Source organism: Pezoporus wallicus, unplaced genomic scaffold, assembly GCF_028554395.1.
Source record: "Pezoporus wallicus isolate ANWC-B61680 ecotype Strahan unplaced genomic scaffold, APGP_CSIRO_Pwel_v1 contig_3820, whole genome shotgun sequence".
NCBI lineage: Eukaryota > Metazoa > Chordata > Aves > Psittaciformes > Psittacidae > Pezoporus > Pezoporus wallicus.
Window position 1 is genome coordinate 38,884 of NW_026643060.1, and position 12,576 is coordinate 51,459.

The window sequence follows — 12,576 nt, forward strand, 5'->3', positions numbered from 1 at the left end:
CCTCTCTATCGTTCCAGGCACAAATCCTGTGGCAGATGGGAACAGACCTAACTACCTTGGCACAGCACTCCTATGTGCTTGTACTCACCCCTCTGAACAACTGAAGCCCTGGAGACCTAATCCAAAGCCATCTCACTTTGCATTAAAGGACAACTCGCAGAACCCAGTGCCAGATCGTGAGTGGTATCTCGTAACCATGGTGGTGTTCTATAACCATTAATTCATTAGTTGTACCTGGCTGCTGGCACCAAACAAATACCTGTCGCATAGTCCTGGATTTTCTGTACGATTTCTAGTAGGTATTATTTTATTTTCAGTCACTTTTCCTGCTGAAACACTGTTCTCTCAATGGTTTTATTTAGCACTTTTACATACACCTTTCCTGTTATTTTTTGGCTAGCAAGAGGTCTGTACATCATTAAAATATTCATAATTCTCACCAACAAAAGGCCTGGAGTATAGCTTCTTGAAGTCCCACCAGGAAACTCCCATTTTTAGTTTGGTTCCAGTCAGCACAGAAGGGGCCCTCAGCATCTTTGGTTCTGATCTTTGCCAATTTTCCTTCTTTCTGACAGAAAAGAAATAAGGATACCTCCACTTCATGTGTCAACTTCTAAAGTTTAACCCTGACACACAGTAAAGGCACGCAAGAAACACTGGTCCAACAGACCGAGAAACCCACTCACAGTATCTTCAGCTGAGAATTTTAAGCAGAAACATTCGAATTTTTAAAAAGTTAACTGAAGACAAACCATTCCTTCCATTACATGGTAGTTACATAATTAATGGCATATAAATACAGATTAATCAAGATGGTTTGGCAAATTCCAGTTTATCCAAGTAACCATGCTGTACTTCAAATGCTAACCATAATTTATTTAAATATGATCTAAATTGCTAACCAGAGCTTTATAATCCTGTTCTGAAGCACGCACTTCATTTCACCACCAAACTCTATTTAAACTGACAAGGCTATTTTGGTTGCTCTTTTGTGAGACAGGCAGAAAGAACTTGCTGTAAGCACTTGGTGATCTTTAACTGCCACATTAACACTTCGAACTGCAGTTATCAGGGCAAAAGGGTCAAAAGGACCCGGAGAGCAGGACTGGAAGACTGTAATTGGCTCCTGAACAAAACCCCAAACCAACAGAATATTCACTCACTCAATTTCATAGGAAAAAAAACCATTCATTCCCTGTGATCAGTCCATTCAAAGCATTTTTATAGTTATCTTTGTTGCAGTTACGAAGCCTGAGAAGTTTAATGTTGTAAGAAAAAAAAAGACATTTCTGAGCTGATACGCTGTATTTCATTGGCTATGCAAACCCATAGCCCAATCCCATTCTCTTTTCTTCTCCTTACTTTATTCCTATATCCTGTGTTATATCTATAACTCCATTTCCATCACATTCCTACCTCTTGCTTTCTTTAGCACCGTTTCTGCAGCTGAATTGTAAATCCTTAAACTGTCACGAATTCAATGGCAACTGTCCCTGCCCAGAGTCACAGGGATTTTCCCATACTGATCAGGGTCTAATCTTTTGGGAGCAGCAGCCAAAGTTATTTTGGCTGTAAAAATGTCTCACACATTTCGTTGCTAGGTAAACAACAAACTGTATACACGATGCATGGGTGAGCCATTCGGAATACAAGTATAGTAATCTGGTTAGTCTTTTCTTCACTCGATCACACGGTGATGACTGTGTCACTTATGAGATAAGACTTTCACTGTTTCACTTTGCTGCTCAGGTGAAATCAAGAGAAGAATTTGACCTTTATGTGTATAATATGTTTTATATTGACCTCTTAAATAGTTAGCACTGCATGTGAAGGCATTGGCAAGGTTGTTAAGTGCAAGCCGTAGCACAGCTTCTTTTCTCCTAACTCCCTTCTGAGCACCGAGTAAAGTTAAGCACCAAGTGAAACAAATACTGCAGGTTTGACAGTATTTTCCCTAACATTATTGCGGTCATATAAACTCCTGGTCAGTAACGTAGAGCCTAACAAGCCTCGGAAACCTGAGTCCAACAGGTGCTCTCTCACAAAGGACTGTTTAGTGGCAACAAGCCGCATACACGGGAATACTGCCTTCCATCAGGCAAGCGGGACCCCGGGCCGGCAGGAGCGGGCCGTGGGACTGATCCATGTGGCGGTGCTTCCCCCACAAGCGCTCCGAGCCTACCCCATGGGCTCCTCCGGGCCCACGGGGGGGCAGCCCCACCGCCCACCCTTTCGCTGCCACCGGCAGATCGGTCCGCGGCTCCCCGTCGGCCTCGGCCGAACATAACGGAACAGAGCCGAGCCGAGGCGAACCGAGATCGACCGAGCAGCATCCACCTGAGCCGAGCCACCCTGCCGTGGGCGTGCGCCGCTTCCCCCGTTGGCGGTGGCAGGGTGCCGCGGGACGCGTCATGGAGGGGCGGGCCGAGCCGTCTGTCGGCGCTATAAATACAGGCAGCGGCAGAGAAGAGGCAGCCCTCGGTGAGAGAGCCCCAGTACGAGCGGTAGGAGCGGAGAAGCCACTCACTGCTCCCTCTTCTCCGAGCGCCCTGAGGTAAGCGCCGCTCCGCGGAACGGCACGGTACGGAGGGGCTCTGCGGCGCAGGGCGGCGGGTGCTGACAGTTCTCTTCTCTCCGGCCTCAGCTCGGCACCTCTATGACTCTGAACCGCGGCGACAAGCTGCTCTACCTGGACAAGCGACGCTGCAGCATGCCGTTCTCCGTGCATCAGCATCTGCACCGGCGAAGCATGCCGGTGGACGAGCGGGACCTGCAGGCCGCCCTGCCGGAGGACGAAGTCGCCGGGCTGGTGCGCTGCACTTCGTACAGCCCCGGCGAGGCGCAGCGGGAGAGCTGGGCTTCCGACTCCTCCGACTCGGTCATCTCCTCTGGCAGCGACTCCGACAGCAGCCTCTACAAAGTGATCCTGCTCGGCGAGCACGGCGTCGGCAAGACCAGCTTGGCGCGCATCTTCGGCGGCGTGGAGGACAGCGCGGAGGCGGAGGAGGCCGGTGAGGCTGCGGGCGGAGCGGGGGTCCCGTAGCTCCCGGGGCATCTCCCTACGGCCACCCCGGCGGGGACGCAGGAGAGTAACTGCTTTTTGTGTACTTGTCTTTCCCGTAGGAAATACGTACGACAGATCGATTATAGTTGATGGAGAAGAGGCGTCTCTCGTGGTTTTCGATATATGGGAGCAGGTAATTACAGATTTGGTATCTCTTTGTCATGGCTTGTCAGTAGTTCAGTCTTCCGAAAAGCAGAAATAGCACAGCTATGTCTGTCTAGTTCTCCAGTTGGATAACTAACATTAAAGAAGATAACTGACATGAAAAAATATGACATTAACAATTAGAATTCGTGCTGCCTTTGTTTGCTCCTGCAACTAATTTCTTTAGCTACGCACACAACTTAAAAATCTGAAGAGCGTTGGAGTGTGAATCCCTTAATGCTTGGAATAAGCAGCAGCTTACATGAGCAGCCAGGGGAGCTACTGTAAAATTAGGGATTTGCAATGTGAGCAGTGCAGACCTGACAGAATTTCTAGAAACAAAAGAATTTTGTTTTTGTAATATATCTTAAATCTTTTTCTTTTAAACTGGGAGGTTGGCTTACTTTCACTAACTCTTTATGATAGAGCTAAGAAAAATACCTTTAAGGTGCTTACAATAATTTAAACAGTGTTGAATAGACTTTCAGTGCAATAAATCTGTTTCTTGCCTTTTGTTTTAGGATGACAGCCAGTGGCTTCAGAACCACTGTATGAAGATGGGAGATGCTTATATTATTGTATATTCAGTGACAGACAAAGTTAGCTTTGAAAAGGCTTCTGAGCTAAGAATCCAGCTAAGAAGAGCAAGGCAAACGGAAGACATTCCTATTATTCTTGTGGGCAATAAAAGCGACCTGGTCAGATCCCGGGAAGTCTCAGTTGACGGTAAGTGACACCATTCACTTACACAGCTGTGGCTACAGTAGTAGCAAGGGCTGTGGAGGATCATGGCTAATAGAAATGGTCTGGTTTTAATGTAGAAAAATAAGTTGAGGCATGCTGGAAAAATCAAGCCAGCTGGCTCATGCAGGGAGACTCAGTCCCACAGAAAACAGTGGCGAGTGTGGTGATCTGTTTTTGCCGTGTTCCCTGTGTTAAATGCCTGCACACAGGGGACTGACTGAAGTTCATCAGATGGTCACTTTTTTCAGGCTGGTGGCAGTGCATGGTTAACCTGTCCTAGCTGCAACAGAAGTATTTTGCTCAAGCTTACAACTTTGCCACGACTTACCACAAGTTGGACATGGGTTACTGCGATGTTCCAGAGTTACATGCTTACATCTGGAACATTGAGCATCTTGTGTTTTGAATGCAGTTCTAGTCAAATCCAGTGGTGTACAACTTCCTAATGTCTAGTGGTATGTTCAATGACTTGACTGGTGGACTTCAACTGCTTCATTTGTAGCTAGTGTGGAAAACTCAGTTATTACAGCAAGGCAGAGGTTCGTAGTAGCTCAGTGACTTCCAGTAGAAGTAAAGCCCATTTCTTTCTGTACCTCGCAGTCTTGCTGTCAAACTGTAAGTGTGCATCTAAGTACCAATCCTATATCAGCTTTAGCTCTTAAACAATACTGGGATGTTCTGCCTAGAAGACTAGTATTGCCTTATATTCAGTGCCATTGGTCAAACGAGATTCCTGACCCTACCACAGCAAACCTGAGAAGAGTAAGGGGGCAAAATCATGAGTGCAAATTTGGACTTTCCTACAATGTAGTAAAGCGCTTCTGTGGCATTGAAGGCACTTTCTTTAAAGTCAAATTTTGTTTTGTTTTTTATTCTGCCAGTATATATAAAGGCAAAATCTCCATCTCTACTCATCTCTATTTTTCTTTCCATTCAGAGGGACGGGCCTGTGCCGTTGTGTTTGACTGCAAATTCATTGAGACCTCAGCTGCTCTTCATCATAATGTCAAGGACCTGTTTGAAGGTATTGTTCGGCAGATTAGACTTCGCAAAGACAGCAAAGAAGACAACGCTCGGAGAATGGCCAACACAAAAAGAAGAGAAAGCATAGGCAAAAAGGCAAGACGATTCCTGGGGAGAATTGTGGCAAAGAACAACAAGAAGATGGCTTTCAAAGCAAAATCAAAGTCTTGCCATGACTTGTCTGTGCTTTAGGAGCTTTCAGAAAGACCAGCTTGTTGCATGTGGGTGATGAACAAGCAATTGACAGTTACAAGAACTGTACAGATGATCCTCATGGTGATAACAAGAATGACTTACCAATTGAGACTCTCGTTAATGCCTTAAGGTGTGCAAGCAAGTCTGGAAGTTACAGTACAGTGTCTGCTTCATTGATAAATGGTTTAAGTTTCAATTTGTGCAAGCAAATGAACTAAATTTAAGTGGCTTGACATGCCCACGTTTTCACTGTGTATATATGTTATATATCTTCTTGTCCTGTGGATATCAGATGTTAAGAAAGGATGATAAGTATCACCATAGATGTGTCTTGTTTGCAGAGCAAAACTTAAACTTGTACGCAGGCTCGTACGCTCTTTTTAGTATAAAGCAAGCAATGATAAATCTTTTTAAACTGAAACTTGGGGATGGTGGAGTAGAACCACATTAGAATGTGACAAAACAAATTATATATATTTAAATACAGAACAGATACCGTTTTATGAAGTTAATTTGCACTTACATTAACCATTCTTCAATTAATTTGTTACTTGTTTACATGTAAATTTTATAATAAAGTATTATTTCCTGTTATAAATTGTGCTTTTCTCACAGTATGGATAAAAGACAGCAGTATTTTTATACTGACTTTTTTCACCGTACAAAACATTATGCACAGATTTACATGTGAAAGTTCTGGAACAAGATGAATTTGGAATATCCTGTGTCCTTTTCTTTAATGGATAGCTTCTTTCAGATGTAAACCCTGCTTTTATGAATACTCTACTTTAACAGCTCATAGGGGGAAGGGGTGCCTTCAGTCTGGTTCTCAGCTCTGGCCGGAACAGGACTGTGTATAATGCCTTGAGTTAGTTAGATGTCTGGTGTCTATATTGATAAAAAAGCCTGTAATGTTCTCTGTTTTAAGTCTTCTCCTGACTTGATGGTATTGTATTATAGCCAATAACCAAATGTGGGGATTTGGGTTACATTTTGGGGATTTTTCCTTTTCTGGGAGCAGTATACTTACCTACTCTCAAGTCTGTAGATAACCCTCTTGTGGCTTCAAAAAATTAAAAGCAGACTGGCAAGGCTGCTTGAAACAATTGTAGGCTACAGTTGTAGTTGTGGTGTATGGTGGCCTTCAGTGTTGTTAAAGTTTTCATGTTCATTTTACTGTATTATAATTAATGTGTGTCCATGATTTTTCCCTACTTGCTATTCATGAAGTTGAAAAGCAATCATGTCTCAGTGAAAAAGTTGGACTCGTTGTATTTGCTTTATAAATGCCTTTTCATAGAATGCATTCTCTTTAATACATAAACTTACTTCTCAAAAAACATAAAACGTGCTTTCTTGTCTCTTTCTACTGTCCATGCCTGAGCCCAGTTCTTCAGAGAGTTTGCCCATGATTTTATAGGGGCTGACCTTTTCCATACAGCAGGCTCATTGCATCAGCTGTTACACCTTATATATTGTTCCCCCAAGCTCCAACAATCACCTCTCCGCTGGGTTAACCCAATGCTTGGGCAGTTAGTACTGGGAAATCGGGAAACAGCAAATACTGGGAAAAATGGCATCAGATTTACATGGGTAATACATGGTAGAATTAGTGTCTCCTGATGTGCAACTGGTGGACCTAACTCGTTAGATGCACAGTTTACCCTATGTTGCTAGTAATGGGTCACATTTCTTTTGAAGAGAGGGGTTCACTGTGTGTCCCGAGTGAAGTCTAAAGTGAATAATTCTGTCCTGCTGCCAAAACTCACATTTACCTGATAATAAATTTGAATTGGATTTGGCTTTTTTTTTTTTTTTTTGCTAGCCTTGCTTCCTGGCAAACATTTATCACTGGAATGTCTAACCAGTGCCAGAACATGGCACCAGGTATCTATTTCCATGGAAGCTTTTAACTGTCAACACAAAGCAATTGCTCCATTCCTGAAAATTCTACAGCAAAGATGTTCGAATTCATCTGCATAAATTTGGCACATACCTATTCATGCACATGCTAAAGTTACTGCTAAAACTGCACGGTGCTTCCTGTATATCTGCAAAGCCTCTGTGTTTTGGATGCTTTCAGAATGACCAGGAAAGGACTGACATCTTAGATTGACTTGCGAGATTTAATTCTGTCCATAGCAAATACAAGGAATCAGATGCTGTCCTGCAAACCCATAGGTTAAGATATGGCATTTCGCAAAGTACAAAATGTTACGAAGATGTGTCATTCCTAATGCTGCACCATAACTGCAGCTGCAAAGCCTCTTCAAGGTCATGGTTAACAGCTGTGCTTTTCTCACACCCTGACCTACAAATCAGATGTTTTACTGTGTTCCTGAATTCAAAGGTTAGGTTTGGACAACTCTTAAGCCTAAAATATTTCTGAGGTGCTCTAGCACATTGCTAGAGGTTCATTTAAAGTGTGGAAAATAATTTGTATTTTGAAATTATGTCATACAGGACACTGTGAGACAGCAAGCTGAATCACTCTAAAGAAACTTGGGCTAATCTATAATGTATTCTATCAGTTAATACTGTAAAATAATTATTCAAATCCTCATTCTACTATTTTTTTCATTTATTTGATTGTACAAGGATTAGCATAATTAAGCCATGGCTCATGAGAAGTGGGAGGGTTTGTCGTTATTGCAGCTCTGGTAACCTGCTCCAGGCCAAGTTCGTATTTTATGCTATAGAGGTATTACCATGAATGCTATTTTGCTGAGATTCTGTAGCTCCTGGAAGACTTTCTACCCTGAAAAAAAATAAATTAACTTCTTGGATGTCATTTAATGTAATTTTCAAGTAGGCTTTTGGAAGTACATGTGCAACACCAGCTAGAAGTCAGTAATAGGCACGTAACTGAAAAATACCTCTCAAAACCAACCTTCTTCGAAAGGTTATTTGCATCCTTAAGCATCTGAAAGTCATCTATAAGGTTTTTTAATCTGGTATGTTTTACTGATGTGGATACTTAGATGCTTGTCATTACTGGGGTGACTCTACACCATGTGAGAACTACTGAGTTGTGGACAGCTGTATTTTCCCTTAATTATTACCAGAGTAGAACAGAGTGGAGGGTAACAGTGGTGTGAGTTTTCTTACTATTTGCCAATGTACATCAGTGTTAATTCGGAGGGACAGTTCACACAGTCATTTAATCTTTACTGCCTTCATTGCTGCTGCCAGCTGAAATTCCTATTACTGCTAATTGTGGTGGTGGATTTTGTGTTGGCACAAATCCATTTGGAACAGCTAGTTATTAACAACTACAGTGGAAGGACATTGCCTTTTATATGTGACACATAAGTTAAGTAAACAAATCAAAGCCTCCTCTGCTTGCTATTGCTAAGCTAGCTCCTGTAAATTCCTCACCATATGAAAAATGGGAAGAAAATCATTCCTCCATCTGCCAAAACTATAAAGCATAAAGTCATGTCACATAAATATAGACAAAATGTTAACTGCTGGGGGAAGACTTAGAATCACCAAAAATGTAGTTTTACTCAGACGTATGTTCTTAAAATAGGACTAAAAAAAACAGGGCATGTTCTACATACTAACATTGCATAACATCACTGTTTTTTATTGAAAAGGAAAGTATAGTGAGTTGACAGTGATTACGAATCCAGTGTGTTAAGAGATTGCTAACATAATCTAAAAAAGTGTGGGGCAATACTCATGCTGAAACTTGCTTTAGTACTCTAGATTTTATTTAGAGACAATGTACAGGTTTAATTGCATGTCCGTCACAGAGACCTCACTGAATATGCAGTCACAGTCACAGGTGATGTCTGTGCATTCCAGGATCATCATTTAATTTATAATTTACCACATGGTGTCTAGCATTATAATGGACAATTTGACTCCCTCTTTGAATAAAGGGATATCTGAACTCCAACACTATTGAAGTTACAAATTTCTAAAAATTGAAACAGTAAATTATGTCAGCTCTTCCTGTGCTCAATGACATGGACATTGAACAGAGAAGTAAAAGATAAAAGGGAGAACAAATGCCCATTACTTATCTACAAATGAGATTTCTCTAGCTGCTGTTCAGAATCCAAGGGGGAACAACACTGTTTAACTTAAAAATGTAGGAAGTATACTAGCACTAGAAGGTAGGAGGCAGGCTAAGAAACTTAGTTCTGACACCGAGCCCTTCACAATCAAGATAATACAATTATGTACCACAGAAATTTTCTGGCTACTGGGTAAAATGGGCAGCATGTGCTCTAAAGACTCTTCTCTCTCTCATGCTCCCCTCCTCCCCCTGCCCTTTTTTACCCCTATTTATAAATGTGCTGTCTGAATGAATCATTGGAAACTAATTAGGAGCCTACAGATTTTTTTCTAATACTTACCATATTTATCACAGGACCTGAAGAAAATATTAATCTGAACTAAAATTTAGCAGAGTCAGAGACACATAAATAGAATACATTTGAAAACATTAATTTTCTCACCCTCCAAAAAGCTTCTCTGAAGTACAAAACAGGATTTGGAGAGCAAGTGTTCCTATTCAGAATAGTCTAGTCACCCCCTAAAAATCTCCTCAGCCTGTTTCTGGCAGTAAGTTCCACTCTCATCAGCCTCATTACGCTAGCTTAGATAATTACACCAGCGTTGGGCTGGCAGTTCCACTGAAGTTTGTGACCCTTACTTTGGGAATGACAGTTTTCAGTGCAGTAGATGCCTTGGCAGAAGAACATGATTTTTGTCACATCTAAATTGGATTACTGTAATGCATTATGCTTAACAAAGAGCTTTCAGGAGCTCCAGGTAGTAGGAAATACAGCCATGTTAATTAAAGCTGGCAAGGTCCAAATGAACATGTCACTTCTGTGCTGTGGGAACCCCAAGCCTGGGTTTTCATACATTTTTAGGTGAAGTGATGATCTAGAAAAGCTGTAGATAGCATGAGTAATGTTGAAAACGCTTCACTTTGCTGCATGCTTCTTGGCTGACTACAAAGCTTGTGAACTCACTAGAAAGTCAGCAGTGTTGCTTGATTTTGGACTGCTCAATGAGAACAATCTTTGCATTTCTAATTGCAGGTGTTCAGTTGTCTTACTGCAGGTATTTGAGCCACAGGAGTGTAATGCATCTATCGCTGCAATGCTAACTGCAAGAGATCATGCCCTATTTATCACTCTTGCAGATCAAGGATGCAAAAAGCATAAAGCAACAGAAATATATCTTAACTGAACTAGAACATATGGTGAAATTTCAAACTGTGCCAACTTGCATAAGCTCCACTTTATTACAGGCCTGCCATTGGGATTTATTGAGCAGTGCTTACCAACCTTCTTCAAGAAAAAGTAACTGCCTTTGAGTATCAGACAGGTGCTGAGCAACTTTCCCACGGATTTTTCAGCTATGGGTATCTCAGTTGTTGGGCTTCTTTGTCACACGCTTTTCATGTCAACTTCAACTTTATCTTTTCAACCTCCATTGTTACACATTGTCACCCTTGCAGCAGTGGCTCAGCGGTACGGTGGGAATGGGAAAGCGGCACTCCTCTGCTGCTGCATGACTTACTGAAAAACATCATCTGTCAACAGCTGTAACACAAACCTGGTCCCCCAGCTCGCTGCTTTACATAATATAGTCTAGATAAAAATGTCAGATTTTGCTGCATGTAAGTCCCTGATTAAGACATAGCACATTAAATTACTCTCTCCTTGAATGTCAGGGGTACAAGGGTACAGGGGGTACAAGGCAAAAGGGAATAGAAGATTTTTAGCTCATCAGAATATGGAGAAAAAAGAACAAATCTAAGCAATCTGACAGCAACCTCTCACTTCTACCCTATAGTAATTTTTTTCAATGGAAATCTTTTTGGCTGTGGAGTCTTGCTGCGTATGCTCTTCTGCCTTTTGACTATTCAGAGTTCTTGGATCAATAGCCTTCCTACCCAGTCCCATACGAAAAATCTTCTTAGAAGTCTGACACACACTCAAGTTAAACAAGTTGGATTAAAGATACGAGCAATGGGAAAGTTTCCATGATTTTTAAAAGCACTAATAAAAGCATTTTATTCAACAAATTGACATTTCTCTGCAGGGTTTACAGCTCACAGTCCACATCACTGTGGTAGTCCATTAAATTCAGAAAGAAAAAACTGGTTAGAGAAAAAAAAGAAAACATAGAACTCATTAGTCTTTATCAGTAATAAGTATTTTCTGTGGTTATCTTGATACTCTGCAGCAGATTAAAGTCACTGTCAGTAATAAACTGCAGAGTAAAGCAAACAAACTGCATGGTTAGGCTGTTTTCACTCTACATTTTTGTCCTTACCACTAGCAATGTTTCACTTGTGCAAGTAAAGATACTCAATTCAAATGTCTGATAAACACACAATGAATGCATCTACATGCAGTCACTACCTGCAGAATTGTTTTTCTTTCTTTTACTCCTATGTAATAATTCAAAAGATAATACTAAAAATCTAAGGTATAGCATAGAAGTGAAATAGGTACAAAAATAAATCAGTAGCCAGCACTGAGTGAGCAAATAATGCTTCCTGCAGATCTGTCTCTTATTCACCATTTGTTTTTTCAAGATACTGGAGAGCTGATGTACCCATGCATGCCTGCACAACATTTATTCAAAAGCTGAGCTATTCAAGCATCAGAGCAGAACTCTGAATGGCCAAGTTTTCAAGAACAAATATTTAGTATGCAAATATCAGGCAAAGTAGCCTCTATCTTCTGAGAGATTTAATTAGCAGAACATCCAACTCTTTTTAGACCAGTTCTAGAAAACAACACATAATATTCGAAAGGAAATTTAAAAGCAAAAATGTGATAAGAACTTTTTAATGAACAATTTCATACTCAGCCTTCAGAAAGTGACTTTTAAATGAAATTCTTAGTTAAATTCTACAGATCCTGACTTGGTTCATTTTTAATTACAAGGTGAATAATTAACTAATATGTCTTTATTATTTCATTCCCAAATTAATGTTCTGCCCTTCAAGATTAAGATGGACTAAAGAGCATTTTCATTTTAACCAGAGAAACTGGGTGTTAGTTGATTTTCTCTATCTTTTCTGCTGTCTTGGACTGTGGCCCCTTTAAAGTCTCAGTGCTCCCTCCCACCTGTCCATGGTGAATAAGGACATCTCCAGCCTTCAAAGTGAGAGGGCTTTGCCTGCTTTAACATTTCTTTTTGAATGACTATGCCTAAATAACTGTTAATGCAGTATTTATTTGAGAAACAAGATGTAGAGCAGATGTCAAGCCCAAAAGAACAAACCACAGACAAATTTTGACAGGAGTTTGGATGTTGTGAATATCGTAAGCGCAAAGCAGCATTCCAGGTGGTAATTTTAGGTCTTTCTTGACTGAACAAAGATGTTTAATGTTCTCCTCATTAATAAATGTCAGCATTTTATAGTC

At 41.1% G+C, this 12,576-nt stretch overlaps 1 protein-coding gene across 1 annotated transcript; it reads left to right on the forward strand.

The window, feature by feature from the left end:
• Positions 1–2,525: 2,525 nt before the first annotated feature.
• On the forward strand, positions 2,526–6,517 carry RRAD (RRAD, Ras related glycolysis inhibitor and calcium channel regulator). Its single transcript, XM_057396610.1, has 5 exons — positions 2,526–2,554; positions 2,645–3,011; positions 3,124–3,197; positions 3,730–3,934; positions 4,890–6,517. The coding sequence occupies exons 2-5, from the start codon at positions 2,657–2,659 to the stop codon at positions 5,165–5,167; spliced, it is 912 nt and encodes a 303-aa protein (XP_057252593.1). The 5' UTR covers positions 2,526–2,554; positions 2,645–2,656; the 3' UTR covers positions 5,168–6,517.
• Positions 6,518–12,576: the final 6,059 nt, after the last annotated feature.

Coding starts and splice junctions, on each gene's coding strand:
- RRAD (XM_057396610.1), top strand. CDS start 2,657: ATGACTCTGAACCGCGGCGACAAGCTGCTCTACCTGGACAAGCGACGC. Junction 3,198..3,729: donor TTTTCGATATATGGGAGCAG/GTAATTACAGAT, acceptor CTTTTGTTTTAG/GATGACAGCCAGTGGCTTCA. Junction 3,935..4,889: donor CCGGGAAGTCTCAGTTGACG/GTAAGTGACACC, acceptor CTTTCCATTCAG/AGGGACGGGCCTGTGCCGTT.